The 17,089-nt window shown below is 41.2% G+C and overlaps 1 protein-coding gene across 2 annotated transcripts; it reads right to left on the bottom strand.

The window, feature by feature from the left end:
- Nucleotides 1–7,402: 7,402 nt before the first annotated feature.
- On the bottom strand, nt 7,403–16,750 carry LOC139459094 (15-hydroxyprostaglandin dehydrogenase [NAD(+)]-like). Of its 2 annotated transcripts, none has more exons than XM_071240542.1 (8): nt 16,672–16,750; nt 15,397–15,505; nt 14,295–14,418; nt 11,403–11,509; nt 10,958–11,054; nt 10,287–10,363; nt 9,629–9,774; nt 7,403–7,897 (listed from the first exon to the last, which is right to left on the bottom strand). In XM_071240542.1, exons 2-8 carry the CDS (start codon nt 15,487–15,489, stop codon nt 7,771–7,773), a joined length of 771 nt encoding a protein of 256 aa, XP_071096643.1. In that variant the 5' UTR covers nt 15,490–15,505; nt 16,672–16,750; the 3' UTR covers nt 7,403–7,770. The 2 variants fall into 2 exon arrangements, with proteins under 2 accessions (XP_071096643.1, XP_071096651.1); XM_071240550.1 differs by lacking the exon at nt 16,672–16,750 and adding an exon at nt 16,517–16,535.
- Between the last annotated feature and the right edge of the window lie 339 nt (nt 16,751–17,089).

Genomic DNA, 17,089 nt, shown 5'->3' with positions numbered 1-17,089 from the left:
TGTGAAGCCTCAAAGTGATACAATTATCATTTGAGGGTAGCAGTGGCCTGGTTGTGAACAAGCACGAGTCGACTGGAGATAAGCCCTAGGGAGCGGGCCCGCCCGCCATTATGGCATCGGAAAAGCTGCAATCAGCTGTAACCTCTCAGAACTGTTACCTAGTTGGAGAAATCCTCAAGGGGTCGGAGATGTCCAGCTCTCAGTCTAGCTGTGGCCAGGGGACACAATCTTAGAAATCTGCGTCCCGTCCACAGTGTGGTGAGAAGCCTACAGACCCAGAGTCAAATACCAGTGGCATGCACAGCCGTGCGCGTGACAGTACCAATATGGGGGCGGATCGGCCCGCAGAGGAGAGGCAGTTAACACAGGAATATCTGCGCTCACAGATGATGGCTCAAAGTATGTACACTCAGCAACTGATTGTTTGAATGTCGACCTCAATATCTCAGTTTGGGGATACCTTCACAAGTTTAATGCAAAATCATGTTGAGAAACGCCCAGCTCAAGATGTGCTCGATGCCTCCAGATTGTCGAAAATTCGGAGTTCTGGTGACGATCCTTGTGTAGAAGCTGGTGAAGGATCTGATCATGGGGAATATGAAGCAGACTTGGAGGATCTGTTTGATGATATGCAGTCAACTCAGAACACTGTTCTTACAGCACGGTCCCTTCAGCATGGCCCCTGATCTGTCTCAAGTCGTGTGTGACGACGTTGGTTCAGGTGACACAGCAGAAGATGAGGACATTCTTGCACTGAAAATAAACTGCTCATATATCAAACAAATTTAAAACGTGTTTGATAAAACGCTTTACTATGATCCTGGCATCACTGACAATTGACTAAGTAATATATTTGTTAATATTCTTTGTTATAGAATCTGGTGGACATGCGCTCAGAGGTGAATGTTCTTTGGGAAACCAAGGAGTATTTTCCAGATCAGAGGATGTGACGCTCTTCGGGAGATGGCCAAAGAGTGTGGGGCCAAGCATCCTTCCCGTATCACTTGGACGCGCCTACGGATGCAGCTGGCAACATTGTCCCAAGTGCTTGGTCTTACCCCAAATAATCAAGATCTGTTGGCAAAATTCATGGGCCACGATATCCGGATCCACAGGGACATTTACCAACTTCATGAAAGGACATTGGAGCTGGCTAGGGTGACAAAAGTCCTTCATGCTCTCAACACTGGTAAGCTATCTGAACAAGCTGGCAAGGACTTTGAGTCCATGACCATTGATCCCTCAGGTTAGTAGTAATATTCACATTTAGTATCCCCTGCAAGTATTGTCAGGAAAATATGATATGAAAGACATCAGAGCTTCAGACAGATTTGAATGCTGAGGGATAAGTAAGCGATTATATGTGAGGTTAATTTTTGAAAATTTGTTGCAAGGGCCAGGTAAGGATGTATTTCAGATCGATGACCCAGGCCACAGGTCAGTCTCAAGTACTGAGGTAACAGTGACAATTAAGGTCTTTTGGTTTGACCAGCATCAGACTGAAAATGTATTATATGTATCATGTATATCATTGTATAATGTACGTCTTATTCCTCTTTCTTGTACAAAACATGTCTAACTGTGCAATGTGAAATGCATTTTAAGTATGTACTTAGTCATGTTAGTGATTAAATACTAAAGCCATCTGAAAATATACAAACAATATTTCATGAAAAATGCAAGCTAAATTTAACAATATGTCAAATAGCAAGTTTATCTCTTCTTGTGACTCTTTTCATATACATGAATTTCATCAAGATGTTGCCATTTACTTCCATGTCTCATGTATATGTATTTTATCATTGGGATGGAATGCTTTTTTATTGTTTGGGCTATATTTTCAGGTAATGTCACATGTCCAAAGCTGGTGATAATTGACTTTTATGATATGTGTAGTTGACATGATTGTCAAAGGCTTTGTAACTTTTGTCACCACACTCATGAGTTGGTTACATGTACACTAACCACAGCTGATTGTTCATGATCATTAAGAATATGATTTAAGACGTGATAGTCTCTTGCTGATGATTTGTCATGCCAACTTGATACTTACAGCAATCAATCCTAACAATGTATGTGGTTACATGTACACTAAACACAGCTGATTGTTCATGATCATTAAGAATATGATTTAAGATGTGATAGTCTCTTGCTGATGATTTGTCATGCCAACTTGATACTTACAGCAATCAATCCTAACAATGTATGTGGTTACATGTACACTAAACACAGCTGATTGTTCATGATCATTAAGAATATGATTAAAGACGTGATTGCCTCTTGGTGGTGATTTGTCATGCCAACTTGATACTTACAGCAATCAATCCTAACACAATGTATCAAGTTGTTTTTGACATCTCTCAAAAAGACATGTCTTTTTCTCAGGTAATATGTATATGTAACGTGTATATATACCAGCAGAAAAGCGTAAGTGTCCTTCATATGAAGTAGTGTAACTGTTATGGTATTGAAACATAATATTAGGTCATTCGTCTGATAATGTTCTATATCAACAAAGTCATTGCCAAAACTCATACCTGGTAACAGGTGACAGAGCGACACGCCCTCAACGAGGGGTGGTGTTACAACTCAATTAACAACGTCAATATCGAGTGTGGCCCCCATTTACGTTGATACAGGCGATGCAGCGGTGGCACATTGAAGACACCAGATGATTGAAAACAGCCTGGAGGATGGTGTTCCAAATGTCAGCATAGATTGGACCAACTAAGCTCGCGTTACCGGCTGGTTCTGGTCTTGTCGTAGGCGTCGCTCCATCAGACATGTTCTACGCGGGATAGGTCTGTAGAAACAGTCAGTCATTGCAGTACATCAATGATTTGCTGCCTCAAACCGTATGTGCAACAAGTGGACGATCATTATCGTGACCTTGCGTCCCTACATTTGCACGAAGGGTAGAACATGATCGCGAACGATGTCGTCTCGGTAGCATGCGCTATTAAAATGCCATTGTCAGTGATGGGCTGTGTTCCCCCCTGAGTTGTGATGACACACCATACCCACCATTACACTTCCGCCCCAGAGTTTCCCACGTTGCGTAACCCAAGCGTCGCTAAACGTTCTCCTGGAATCCTTCAGACCCTTGCACGACCCCCAGAGCTGTTCAGATGAAACCTGGATTTATCTCTGATCGGTACACTGTCCTAGTCATGTCTTCTGTACCTTAGTGGCTGTCTACACCAAGCTAGGCGTGCCTGGCGGTGACGTGGAAGCAAAATTGGGCGTATTGCAGGCCGTCGGGGCCGGATTCTGTGCTCTCTCAACCGCGCCTAGGGTGCTGCCACTAATTGGTCTGAAACCATGAATTGTCAGAGAAACCAAGAATTGTCAGAAATTGTTCATGTGGCAGTTTGGTATCGATTCCGTAGATGCTCCAAACGAAAATGGTTGTCTTGTTGACGTGACGTCACACATGGACGACCGGCTCTTTTCATGTCATGAGTGTTGCCCTGCTGAATAAAACGCCTACACAAGATAACGAACGAAAGCATGTCTTCCATCTTCGTTTATATTGCCTGTGAAGCAGTCAATGTACATATTGACCATTACGGGAGTATTGTAAATCTAGTGATGAGGAAAACTTTATGAAACCTTTTCCATTTTTTCACATCTCTTTTCAGATCATTAAACCCTTTTTAAAGTAAGGTAACTTACACACATATAGGAGTTATTTGCTGACGTCACAGGTATTTAACAAATAACCTAAACCTTGTAAAGACGTTCTGCTGGACTGCAGACTGCATAAGGTGGCGCTCGTAAAACGTCCTTAACCCTGGATGTCACTCTGACATTCCCAATTGAGTTAACTTAATCTCAACTGATATCAGTGCAAAACTGCGATAGCTGTTATAATAACAGCAGCACGTGTGTACGTGGCCATTGTGCATGTGACCAGAAGAACAAAATGCACCGGCAATGTTGTCATGTTTAACCTGTTTTTGGCAATGCTATTGGTTCAATGTCGGCCAGTTGACGCTACCAACAGACCATACAGATAGCGCAGGTACTACGATAACGAGTAAATAAGTAGGTCACGTATGACGAATCAAGCAGTTACATTACAGATAATTTGAGTCAGTTGTGTTATAGGCCACTTTTAACGGTATTTCATTGATATTAAAGCTTGTGGAGTGAGTAAGTTGGATTTTACGCTCAGATCATCGACAGGAGCGGATGGATTGCATAGCTACGACAGCTACAACAGCTACGACAGCTACGACAGCCCTTTTAGGTTGATATATGTAATTCATGTAATCCTATGAAAGGAGACTTGAGATGTTTGAGATGAGAAACTGTTTAGATGATGAGATGTATCACACACATATGTATAAATACTGTATCAATTGCTTTTACATCATTCACAATCATGGCTCTGCGACTTGTAGAATACATTACGTCAGCCCGCGGTACCCAGCAGGTTCTCTTTGAAGGATACTTGTTCAACAAGAATGCAACAAGAGAGACAGCACAACACTGGCGTTGTGTGATTAAATCTTGCTCCGACACGTGCACTACTTATGGTGATTTTTTTAGGAATGTGTCAAAGCACAACCACCCCCATACAATTCAAACCGAGTTCGTTTTGTCAGCAACATGAGGAAGAGAGCAAGAGAGGAAACAACCCTGATACAGCAGCTCTACAACCATGACGATGACCAAGCCCAAGCCCTCCCTGCCTTCCCCAGCATGAGCAGTGCCCTTTACCGCCACAGACGGAAGACCATACCTGTCCTGCCCCACACCAGAGCCAAAGTGGACCTAGATGATGCCTGGAGCCATACATCAGAAGGGGACCGCTTCCTCCTATTCAGCGATGGAGAAGAAAAAAAGATCCTTGCCTTTGCCACAGATGAGCAGCTACAGATCCTACAAGGTGCTGAGACGATATACATACCCTGTCCTTTGGGATCAAGTGTACATACTTCACGTCAGAAGTGGATCTGCAAGCTATCCTGTAGTTTATGCTTTGCTACCCGACCGCCAGATGACAACGTACAGAAGACTCTTCAGCCTTTTGAAGACCCATGTTGCAGACACCTTGAACAGAGAACTTGCCCCCACTTTTGAACAAGCAGCAATCCGTGCCATCCAGCTGGAGTTCCCCAACGCTGAAGTCAAGGGCTGCTTCATCCACTACAACCAAGCCATATGGAGGAAGACACAAGACCTCGGATTGGCTGTAGCCTATAAAGAAGATCCAGCAGTGCAACAGTGGATTAGACGGGCAGCAGGTCTAGCGCTTCTCCCTGCAGATGATGTCCAAGACGCCTGGCTAGAAGCGATGCAGCACGCATCTGATCTACCAAGAGCTGAGACCTTACACGACTACATGCTATTGACTTGGGTAGATTATGATGCTCGCTTTCCGATTCTCCTATGGGATTACCATGACACCACTGGCCCGAGGACCGACAACAACCTGGAAGGCTTCCACAACAAGCTGAATAGAAGTCTTCCTCACCAACGCCCCAACATATACCGTCTGATAGAAGTCTTCCGAATGATTGAGAAAGCTGACAAGGGGAAATTGGCATAGATCAACCTCGGTGCACGTGAACCAAGTAGAAAGCGGGTCTACTGTGAGGTTGACAATAGACTCCAGAGACTGAAAGATCAACTGACCCAAGGAAGGAAAAGTCCAATCCAGTTCCTTGATGCTGCAGGTTACGTATTGAAGCTTGGATAGCCAATATCCGCCATTATGATGCTTTGAATGTTGAATTATGTTATTAATTATTGTTAAACATGGTTCATATTTATTATATTATGTTGAATAAACCATACTAATTTATTAATTACTTTTCTGCTTTACAATTTGTTTTCTTACAAATTGTGCAAATGAATTCGCACAAGATCATTCATAATTATAATCCTGGTGTTCCCTATAATTCAAACTTAAACATAAACACAGTTAATGATCTGTGTGGAACAGTCCATATTGATAGGTAGAAGGCAGGGGATTAGTGGTCCAGTCACACATATCCTATGTTGTTATTAGCTGTATGACAAATTACCTGTATAAATGATGGGAGGATACCATCCAATGGTCACTAGGTCACGGTTTGAGTTCTGTCACGTGATTATCATCCATACCCTCTATCAACCTTCATTAACTGCTCAACTTTTGACAGGGTTATTCCGAATGTTGCAGGTGCCTGATTATGTATGGTAATATGTATAGGTGTAGTATTACATTGCATAAGAGACATCTGCATTGGTCATTCATCAGATAATATTTCCCAAATCATACTTTATATCTATGGAAAGTTTGTTTCTTTGTTGTTTAACGCCACACTCAGCAATATTCTAGCAATATGACGGCGGTATGTAAATAATCCAGTATGGATCAGACAATCCAGTGATCAATATCATGAGCACTGAACCACGCTATTGGGATGCGATGACATGCATCAACCAAGTCAGCGAGCCTGACCACCCGATCCCGTTAGTCGCCTCTTACAGCAAGCATAGTCGACTTTTACGGCAAGCATGGGTTGCTGAAGACCTATTCTAACCCGGATCTCGGGAAAGTGGGGAACAGTCCTTTATGTGATGTTTATCTGATGTTTCGGCTTATTTTTCAGCATTTGTTTCACGTGGTATCATCACTGATTTTCAGTGTTTCAGTAGAATCTGTTTCGGTGGATGAACCAGATTGGTTATTCTCTGGCCTTGATGTTTTATATTTCAGTAATTAAACACAGCGGACATGTACAAGATTATGTGTGCTCCACACAATTCACTCCTGCAACAAGGTAACTTAATACTTATCTTCACTAAACTGATAGGCCGAAGCAATTAAAGAATTATAGATGCATCAATAGAGAGGCCAAATTCACCTGATGCAAGCTTCATGAACCTTGTTGAGAATAAACAACGACGGTTCATCCATAAGGGCCTTGTCTTCCTGTGTCACATGGTAAACTTTGCATCCTGGAACCTGAACCCGAGATGAAGGATCTGTCGTCATGAGTCAAAACATACAGGGTAAATACATATACTTATCTAACCTTTACATTAAAATACTAGCTTCTGATTGGTCAATTATTTTCCATGTAGGTCCCTCATGTTTCCCGCTGAGAAATCATTCGTAACACACCTTAGGTAAGCTTATCTCGCATAAGTATCGTTGAGCTGAAATGAACCGATGTTTATAAGAATGTACAGGGCAAAGGGAAGTAACTCGGTTCGTTTGACAAAATAGTTGCTTCAACGCGTTTCTCTCAGTTAAACTTCGGACGTACATTTATATTCCGGGTCAGTATGAATGTATCTCGGTGACATAAATTCGTTGTCAACAGATAGGCTCACACACAGGGTAAATCACACCCTATTCCCCTCGAGATTGGTTGACAACTTATAATGTAGAGAAGACAAGATGTCGTAATAGCATGTTTTATTCACAACATGTCATCGATCACTCATGTCGCTCATTTGTTGAGCGCCTTTCGCTTTATGGCAAAGATTTCAAGCTCTATCTCCAGCCTGATCACATTGGACCATCTCCTGACTTCAATGGATATACAACCATACATAATCCTGTCGGACTGTTTTATCTGTTTTGATTATGTATATCTGACAAAATACCATGGATTACACGAAGGCTTTCTCTATGGTCCGAATACACATTAACAAAGGATATGCGACCGCTTTCAATACTTTACAATTTCTTTTTAGAAGGCATTTTAATACTATTGATTAAGTTCTTGTATCTTCTTGGGACTATTTCATGTGGTATATATCTTGGTATTACTCCACCGGGACCAGTGACAACTTCACCTTTTCCACACCTTCTTTGCCTTTGATGGTGATGGCTGTGCCGTTGATGGTGTCGTCCTCCATTGCCAGCAGGAATGCCTCCACCACCTGGTCTACCCTGGAACACAGAGTGGGTGAGTGAGTTCGGGTTAACGCCCCTTTGAACAGTATTTCAGTTATATCACGGCGTGTCAGCTTAATGTGGGAGGACAAATCGTATTGATGCAGGTCTCAGACGTTTACCACTTTATCGAAACCCACGAGCACGGGTATGGTGCTAGAAATTATTGGATCGAAACGAGATTCCAACCCACAATCGTAGGTTTCTAGCGTGCCCAAGGGACGCAACTCAACACAGTGAAATGCGGCGCCTTAGACGACTGGGCCACCCGTTTCCCCTGAAACTCACACCAGATGCCACAAAACAAAACAAGCAGAACATTACATTAGCCCGTGAATGTGAATTTAGGAGTTCCAAAACAGGGGAACTCGGTGCCCTATTGGAAAAATGTATTGATTATCTTTAAACCTGTGTCTATGAATATCGATGATGTTTCTAATCATGCAAACTCGTATTAACAAATCAAATTCATATCATGATGAAGTGATAGAAAAGTCAGCATTAACGAATTCTCAAAAACACAACGTGAAACACTGTATTTGTTCAGGGCACTTTGTCAAAATTGAAAGCAAATGTCATCTTAAGTTTAATGAGAAAGCAGCATGCGAAATGCTGGACATCCTCACAGATGACATCTAAGTCATATTTGGGGATAGGGCATTAAGGCGAGAAATAGGCATGGGCACCAACAGTCCTGCCTTCCTTACTCATTTGTTTGTGTGTGCATACTACAGTAAACTACGTTTATAAAGAACACGTTTATAACCAACTGACGGATATAACGAACATATTTTTGGTCCCGGCCATTTGCTGTATATATGCTTATAACGAACTACGGTTATATCGAACTAATGTCAGTGGTCCCTTTGAGTTTGTTATAACCGTAGTTTACTGTAGTCAAAACATCTTCTCAGGATTGGTAAAAGCAAAACAGAGAAAAATGGCAAAGAAATGTAACTTTCGCTTTTTGTATATTGATTATAATTGGTATTGTTTAATGATTGTCATATAACCAGTTGACTTCCATTGATTGTCCCACCTGAGCGACCTGAGACCAGTGAAACGGGTGGCCCAGTCGTCTAAGGCGCCGCGATCCCTTGAGCGGCAGAAACCTATGATTGTGGGTTCGAATCCCGGTTCGCCCAGATTATGTTTCTAGGTTTGCCAGCACCATATCCGTGCTCGTGGGTTTCACCGAAGCAGTAAACGTCTGAGGCCTGCATCACTTCGGGCTTTCCTCCCACATTAAGCTGACACGCAGCGAAATAACTGTGATACTGTTAAAGGCGGCAGTAAACCCAACTCACTCACTCACTCACTCAATGCATATAATGTCAGAGTTACACAGTAATATTCACAAGACTGTATGAGGAGGGATGACCTCAACTTCCCCTTTTTGTCGGACAATATTTCAGCAGCTCCAGCCTCTATATTTCACAACTTTTGAAGTATAATCGAGCATGCTCTTTCTGCGAAGTTTGTGACAGGTGGGGCGAACATCTGGTTTCATGACGAATTGATAGTGATTCATAAACACATGCTTATGATACGGTCGGAATCGCACCATTGACCCAGCGTTTAGCAGAGACTTGTAATGATTATGGAAAAGGTTTTGTTGTTCGAGACGTCTATCAATTCATTAAAAACCGACTTCATCTCATTATCTCATTAATATTCATGATAACAGGTTTGTTGTTCAGTTGTTAAGAATAATGGATGCTTTCTTACGTGCAGTACACGACTTGTTCCATAACCTGCTTGAAGTGTGCGGGGTTTATGATCTGGTCATCAGCCAAGTCCAGCAGAGCCGTCTGAGCGCCCGACGGGCAGATACTAACCAGGCGAATTTCGGCGGCCTTCATTTCGGGGTTTTGCTGATGAAACATTGACATAATGTAGTGTATATTATTGTCATTCTTTGATGGGATAACGTCATCATACATTTATTCTTAAAACCATTTAACTGCATTTGAAAATGCCGTTAACTGCTTTGCACATGATCGAGACGTTGGCGTTCACGCTGGTGCGTTTACGCCAGTAGGGGCAGACAATATGAGTTTGTATCGAGATTAGATATTTTCAGCTATAGCTACAAAACCAGATACTATATAATTCATAACTTTGAACCAAGAATTTTCGGGAACAATTTATGCTTTGGGATAAAACCCCAGTCCCTCAGACCCTCAGCCGAAGCTCCAACCCCTAACCCGACCCCAACCAGAATGTGATGGGTGGTACCTTACACATTTACACAATATTTCCGGAAGAGTGGAGCGTTTCGCTCTTTCCAAAAGTAGAAAATATGGGTATTCATATCGAGTATGCATATATCCAGATCTAGGCGCAATATACTTGTTTGCAAAAAAACTATTTGAAATTAACTTACTGCCCAGCTCGCTGTGAAATGATAAACAGCACTTTTACTGGCTGCGTAAGCAGGGAACCAGTACGTAGGAAACAAACCTTAAAAAAAGAGAGAAAGAAAGAATAAAGTTTACAACATTCAAGTGCGTCGGAATCATACACTCGACTCTTAGCAGAGATATCGTGTGACTATGGAAAGGGTTGTGTCGGTTTCGGTAACCTTCAAAGATTATTAAGCATTAAGCATTATTAAGTGCAAGCATCACTTAGGAAGGGTTTCTTATTCATGCAAGTTATGGTATATCTGCTTCAGTTCAAGTGTTTCATATCTTTATGTAATGTTACCTTGTAACATGATAACTAGTTGGTCGATAAAAGCGTTTGTTGTTTAACACAGCAGTGATGCAGCCATATGACGGCGGTCAGAAGATAATCGAGTCTGGGCCAGACAAACCAGTCACTGACATCCATCCCGTTGGTCGCCTCTTACGACAAACATGGGTCGAGACCCATTCTAAACTGGATCTTCACGGGGGCAGTCGCTAAGGGCAGGAAGCAAAGTAGATAGACTTCTCCTCCTCCAATGTCTCTCAAGCCACCCCATCACCCACAGACCTGCCATAACTTAAACACCTCATCTATGATCCGGAATATGATGTTTTGCATTATTGGATAAGAATGACCACTTCATACCTGCCAATGAAGCGGTATTGATGATGACGCCGCCTCTACCTCCTTTATCCTTCCTCATGTGATTCATCGCCATCATGGTCCCCCGCAGTACGCCACCCTAAAAGTTGACAGCAATAACGACATATGACGGTATGAATATAGAGAGGGTGGTTGTAGATTTATCAAAATTCGAAAACGTTCAGTAACACAATGTGGATATTTCGCAACACAACACATGCTTTTTTATCAAAAGATTGAACCTCATCCGAAACATGGAAGATAGATTGATAACTGGTGGACATATTTCCCATACTAGGATTGCTTGAGGCTTTTAGTATGTTGTTCTTGGGCATTGTGGTGAAATATAGTACGTTGAAATTGTTCCATGTGAAACCTCATTTTGCCTGGACTATGTGAGCGGTTGTATATCATGTGTATGGTGGATACTAAACTTTCAAACACTTACGAAGTTGATTTCGAGCTGTTTTTCCCATATTCGTTCATCCATGATGCCCGCATTGTTGCACATAACATCAACGTGACCAAATTTTGAGACGGCAGCTTTGAAAGCATCTAGATTAAAAGAGTCATATATATAGGTACACAATTATTGAGGTTCACCTCTATAGATATAAATGGAGGGTTGAAGCCGTCTTGTTCAAAGCCAGAAACTAAGCCAGACAGCCGTATAATGAATATTATGTGTTTAATTATATATGGAACCAACATATAAACAAGGGGAAATGTTACAGGAGAGTATACACTGACCAACATTGTCACAAATGACTGAAAACACAACCAACACAACCAATGACCTGCACGTGCAAATCGAGGTATTATAGATATATTGTTTCTAACCTGGTTAGTGAGTGCGTATGGTTTTACGCCGCTTTTAGCAATATTCCAGCAATATCAACCGAAATTGGTTACACACATGTGGGGAATCGAACCCATGTTTTCAGCGTGACAAGCTAACGCTTTAGCCACTCGGCTACTTCCCCGCCTCCAAGCCGCATTGACGGAAGCAGTTGAGAATAGGCACTTGAAAACTACATGGACTACGACTCGAACCAGAGCTATGGGATCTTCCAAACGACCACTCGAACTATTGCATATACACCAAGACATGAGGCAGGATATGGTACCTTGTTCACCTCGTCAGGTTTCTAATCAACACAAGGAGCATGTTCTGTTGGCGTCCATTCTCTGCTTGCTCCCCTGTCATTTGCCCTATCAATAGTTGCACTTAGTTTATATTTATTATGAATGTACTTCAGAAGTTGGCATTCAAGTTGTCTAAAGCCTTACCTTGAAGTTGAGTTCCGATTGAACAGTATCGTTATGCTTATACTCATCAGAATCGTCGCATTTGATACATATTCTGTTGGAACGTATTTAACACATATTCTGTTGGAACGACCTTGATACATATTCTGTTGGAACGTATTTAATACATAGTCTGTTGGAATACATTTAATAAATATTCTGTTGGAACGTATTTAATACATATTCTGTTGGAACGTATTTAATACATATTCTGTTGGAACGTATTTAATACATATTCTGTTGGGACATTTTTATACATATTCTGTTGGAACTTATTTCATACATATTCTGTTGGAACGTATGTAATACATATTCTGTTGGAACGTATTTAATACATATTCTGTAGGAACGTATTTGATACATATTCTTTTGGAACGTATTTGATACATATTCTGTTGGAACGTATTTAATACATATTCTGTTGGAATGCATTTAATACATATTCTGTTGGAACGTATTTGATACATATTCTGTTGGAACGTATTTGATACATATTCTGTTGGAACGTATTTGATACATATTCTGTTGGAACGTATTTCATACATATTCTGTTGGAACGGTTTTAATACATATTCTTTTGGAACGTATTTAATACATATTCTGTTGGAATGCATTTAATACATATTCTGTTGGAACGTATTTGATTCATATTCTGTTGGAACATATTTGATACATATTCTGTTGGAACGTATTTGATACATATTCTGTTGGAACGTATTTGATACATATTCTGTTGGAACGTATTTGATACACATTCTGTTGGAACGCATTTGATACATATTCTGTTGGAACGTATTTGATAGTGATTCCAGTCATTTAGCATTTATTTCTTAAATGATTCATTTGGCTCTTAACCAACAAGGATAGTGATCCATAGCCAAGCAAATCAGTGATAAAAAGATGATAATCTATATTTTTGTTTGTTTGTTTGTTGTTTAACGCCGCACTCAGAAATATTCCAGCTGTATGGCGGTGGTCTGTAATCAATCGAATCCGAACCAGACAATTCAGTGATTGGCATCATGAGCATCGTTCCACGCAATTGAGATACGATGACATGCATCAACCCGAGCCTGTTTGTCGCCTCTAACGACAATCATGGGTTGCAAAAGACCTGTTCTAACCCGGATATTCCGGGGTAGATTAGTGGCGGGCTACAAATGTCATGTCCCAATGATTGTCTTCATATTTCCTCTCCGCAAATCTGAGATACAACATTATGATCACCTGATCGTCCTGTTACATACATTAACAGTTGCTGCATCTCATGGATGTGTACGTCGTGTTGGTGTCAGTATATTTAGTATCTCATCCCAACTACATCTGTAGTAACACTGGCTTCCCACATGGATGTGTATGTCGTGTTGCTGTCAGTATATTTAGTATCTCACCCCAACTACACCTGTTGTAACACTAGCTTCCCACATGGATGTGTATGTCGTGTTGGTGTCAGTATATTTAGTATCTCACCCCAACTACAACTGTAGTAACACTAGCTACCCACATGGATGTGTATGTCGTGTTGGTGTCAGTATATTTAGTATCTCATCCCAACTACATCTATAGTAACACTGGCTTCCCACATAGATGTGTATGTCGTGTTGGTGTCAGTATATTTTGTATCTAACTCCCAACTGCATCTGTAGTAACACTTAGTCTAGCTTCCCACATGGATGTGTATCTCGTGTTGGTGTCAGTATATTTAGTATCTCACCCCAACTGCAACTGTAGTAACACTAGCTACCCACATGGATGTGTATGTCGTGTTGGTGTCAGTATATTTAGTATCTCATCCCAACTACATCTATAGTAACACTGGCTTCCCACATAGATGTGTATGTCGTGTTGGTGTCAGTATATTTTGTATCTAACTCCCAACTGCATCTGTAGTAACACTTAGTCTAGCTTCCCACATGGATGTGTATCTCGTGTTGGTGTCAGCATGTTTAGTATCTCACTCCCAACTACAACTGTAGTAACACTAGCTTCACTGTGCATTTACATGTTGGTGTCAATATATTTAAAGTCTTACCCTCAAATACAGAAGCATCAGACACGTCACATTTCACAAAGAGGACATTGTCTGCTCCACTGGAAGCTTGTAGCTCCTTGGCAGTTGCCTCCCCTTGGTCCACTTTGACATCCGCGACACAAACCTGACCAGAAAAGGAACTTATATGTCAGACAGTGTATCTTCTTTCTTCAGATCCTTGCTTGGTGGGTGAAACAGACATAGACTATTATACAAGTTGGTCATTAACACCAGTGTGCATTTGTCTTCTTACCTCTAAGAAACCTTATAGAAATCATTCAAATACGAAACAGCTTTGCGTGAAGATCTGAGAGCATCTCGATATAAAAAAACTGTATTTTGAACATGATGATATCGGGTAGTTCCGAATGCAAAACAATAAAGCCACGCTATTATATTGCTGAGGATATTGTATACATCCTGTATTTGATGAGCGCCAAGGCATCTACACCCAAAGGGGTTTACTATCCAGAGTGTATTTGTGTTCTGAGGCGATTTCCTTTGATAAGACCGAAATTTCAAAAATGGAGGAGGTATAGAAATGAAGCCGAATCGTTTTGGTAGCCAACATCTGACTGAACCCACGCGTCTTTCATTTAGGATGGGCGGTCAAAGTTCGTTTAGAGTTCACGTGACGCGACTTCCTATGCAGATGTCCTCAGGTCTTCACACTGATACTTGGTTTTAATAAGATTGAGACGTAGACATTGTCACTAGTAACATGTAAAAGTGTAGGGTTTTGTTGATTGCTAAATAGATATGCATTATAACCTTTTGAGTAACAGACAAGCAAAGTGGTGTTTGGGAGACTCGTACAAATTCGGCTCACAAAATAAAACAATAGAATCCAATTATTGTCTCGAAAATGATATTGGAATCTGAACTCATCTGTAAATATCTCTGTAAAAGGAATATTCTCACTATCAGTCGTAATAGTGTTTTCCTTGAAGTCTTGGATCGACCACATCACACCATGAGTTCAAAGATGTGATCAGAGCAAGTGGGTATTACTCCTCACATATAACGCGCTAAGAAATGCTACTAAAAATAATGTTGAAGTGTTTTGTTTGTTTGGGTTGTATTTAAAGAAGAACACTTCTACCTTTGCACCCTTCTTCAGCACAGCTTCGGCCACGGCCTTCCCGAACCCCTGTGCACCTCCAGTGATGAACACGACCTTATCTTTCAGCTGCATGTCGACGACAGGTATGCTGAAGGTGTACATATTATATATAAATGTAACAACATTAAATTTCTACAACAGCTGTAAAACTAATAACATAATTATTGCATGGGGGGCATAGAAAACAATTTATATCATACGTCATGGTCAGATATATATTAAATGTCATTTAATTTGTTTCATATACCTTTACTCCGTAATATAAACTGTTTACAATTGAATAAATCAAATCTATTTTCAAAATATGTACTGAAACTAACAGTGACAGCCCTCATCACAAAGCCTCCCAAAAATCATAACTAGCACCTGACGTTTTGCCTAGTGCTTCTGATATAACCTGTTGTGACGTGTCGAAAACAATTTCACGCTGTGTTTCGGTGAGTGAGTATTGCTTCTCGTCACTTTAATGACAAACCCTGATGCACCACGGTGTGTCATCTTTATTCCAGTGGAAAGCAAAGTGGGGCTGCTTGTTGTTTAACGCCGCACTCAGCAATATTCCAGCTATATGACGGCGGTCTGCAAATAATCGCGTCTTGACAAGACAATCCAGTAACTGACATCATGAGAATCAGTCTACGCAATTGGGATACAATGACATGCATCAACCAAGTCAGCGAGTTTTACCATCCGATCCCATTAGTCGCTCCTTATGATAGTCACTTTTAACGACAAGCATGGGTTGCTGAAGACCTATTCTACCCCGGATCGCAAGGCTAAGGGACGCAACTTTTCACAACTAAGGTGCGGCATATTAAACAACACACACGCACAGAAACCTACCTTCACCCATACACCCTCATCATGTTCAATAAACTACCACTCCTTAACTCACACAAACATCAAAGCCGCTGATATATTGTACTCCTGCTCATTACAAAAAAAACTATTACAAAAAACAATTTAAGACCCCACGATTAGAACCCCAAGAAGACAAAATAAGATAATTTAACCAGTTGGATTTACAGGATTTGCTGTTCACATCAAAACCCCTTCCATATCCAATAGCATGTCACCTTGACCCACACATTCTATTTACCTGTACTTTAGCCTTGAATTATATACAGACCTCACACGTTTACCTTGTGCTATACGACAGACGTTCAAGTATGAGTGTCTGGTGTGTATGCACGCCGGCGTTATAGACAGGATGTAACCAATATACTATTTGTGTTCCACATAATTGTTACTCACCGCGTTGCCGCTGCAATCGTCAATAGCAAGTCTCGGATTTGCTCAGAGCCCACGTCCCCGAGATATCGAACTTTGAACTTTGAACTTCGACAATATCGTGTGTAGCGACCAGAACTGGGTCAGTGAAGACGCCTGTCTAAAACTGGGACAGTTTGCAGGGCGATGGGTGAATATCTGTGCACACGCCTTCCCAGCGCTAGTGAGGACAGTTTACAAAGACTGCATGTTTGTTTGTTTGTTGAACTCCGCGTTCAGCAATACTCTAGCTTTTTGACGACGGCCTGTAAATTATCATGGCTGCACCAGACAAACCAGTGATTGATATCATGAGCGGATCAGTGATTGATATCATTTGGGATACGATGACATTCTTCAACCAAGTCAGCGATCCCGTTAGTCGGCTCTTACGACAAGCATA

Source organism: Haliotis cracherodii, unplaced genomic scaffold, assembly GCF_022045235.1.
Source record: "Haliotis cracherodii isolate W230 unplaced genomic scaffold, xgHalCrac1.p SCAF_1, whole genome shotgun sequence".
Lineage (NCBI taxonomy): Eukaryota > Metazoa > Mollusca > Gastropoda > Lepetellida > Haliotidae > Haliotis > Haliotis cracherodii.
The sequence above is the reverse complement of the archived record's forward strand: the minus strand, read 5'-3'. Positions and strand labels throughout refer to the sequence as shown.

What these genes read in the sequence shown, in the direction of transcription:
- LOC139459094 (XM_071240542.1), bottom strand. Translation starts at nt 15,489, where the DNA reads ATGCAGCTGAAAGATAAGGTCGTGTTCATCACTGGAGGTGCACAGGGG. An exon ending in TGATGCTTCTGTATTTGAGG is followed by an intron (nt 11,510 to 14,294) that starts GTAAGACTTTAA and finishes CTTTTAATCTAG; the next exon opens with ATGCTTTCAAAGCTGCCGTC. An exon ending in ATTTCACAGCGAGCTGGGCA is followed by an intron (nt 9,775 to 10,286) that starts GTAAGTTAATTT and finishes ATGTTTCATCAG; the next exon opens with CAAAACCCCGAAATGAAGGC.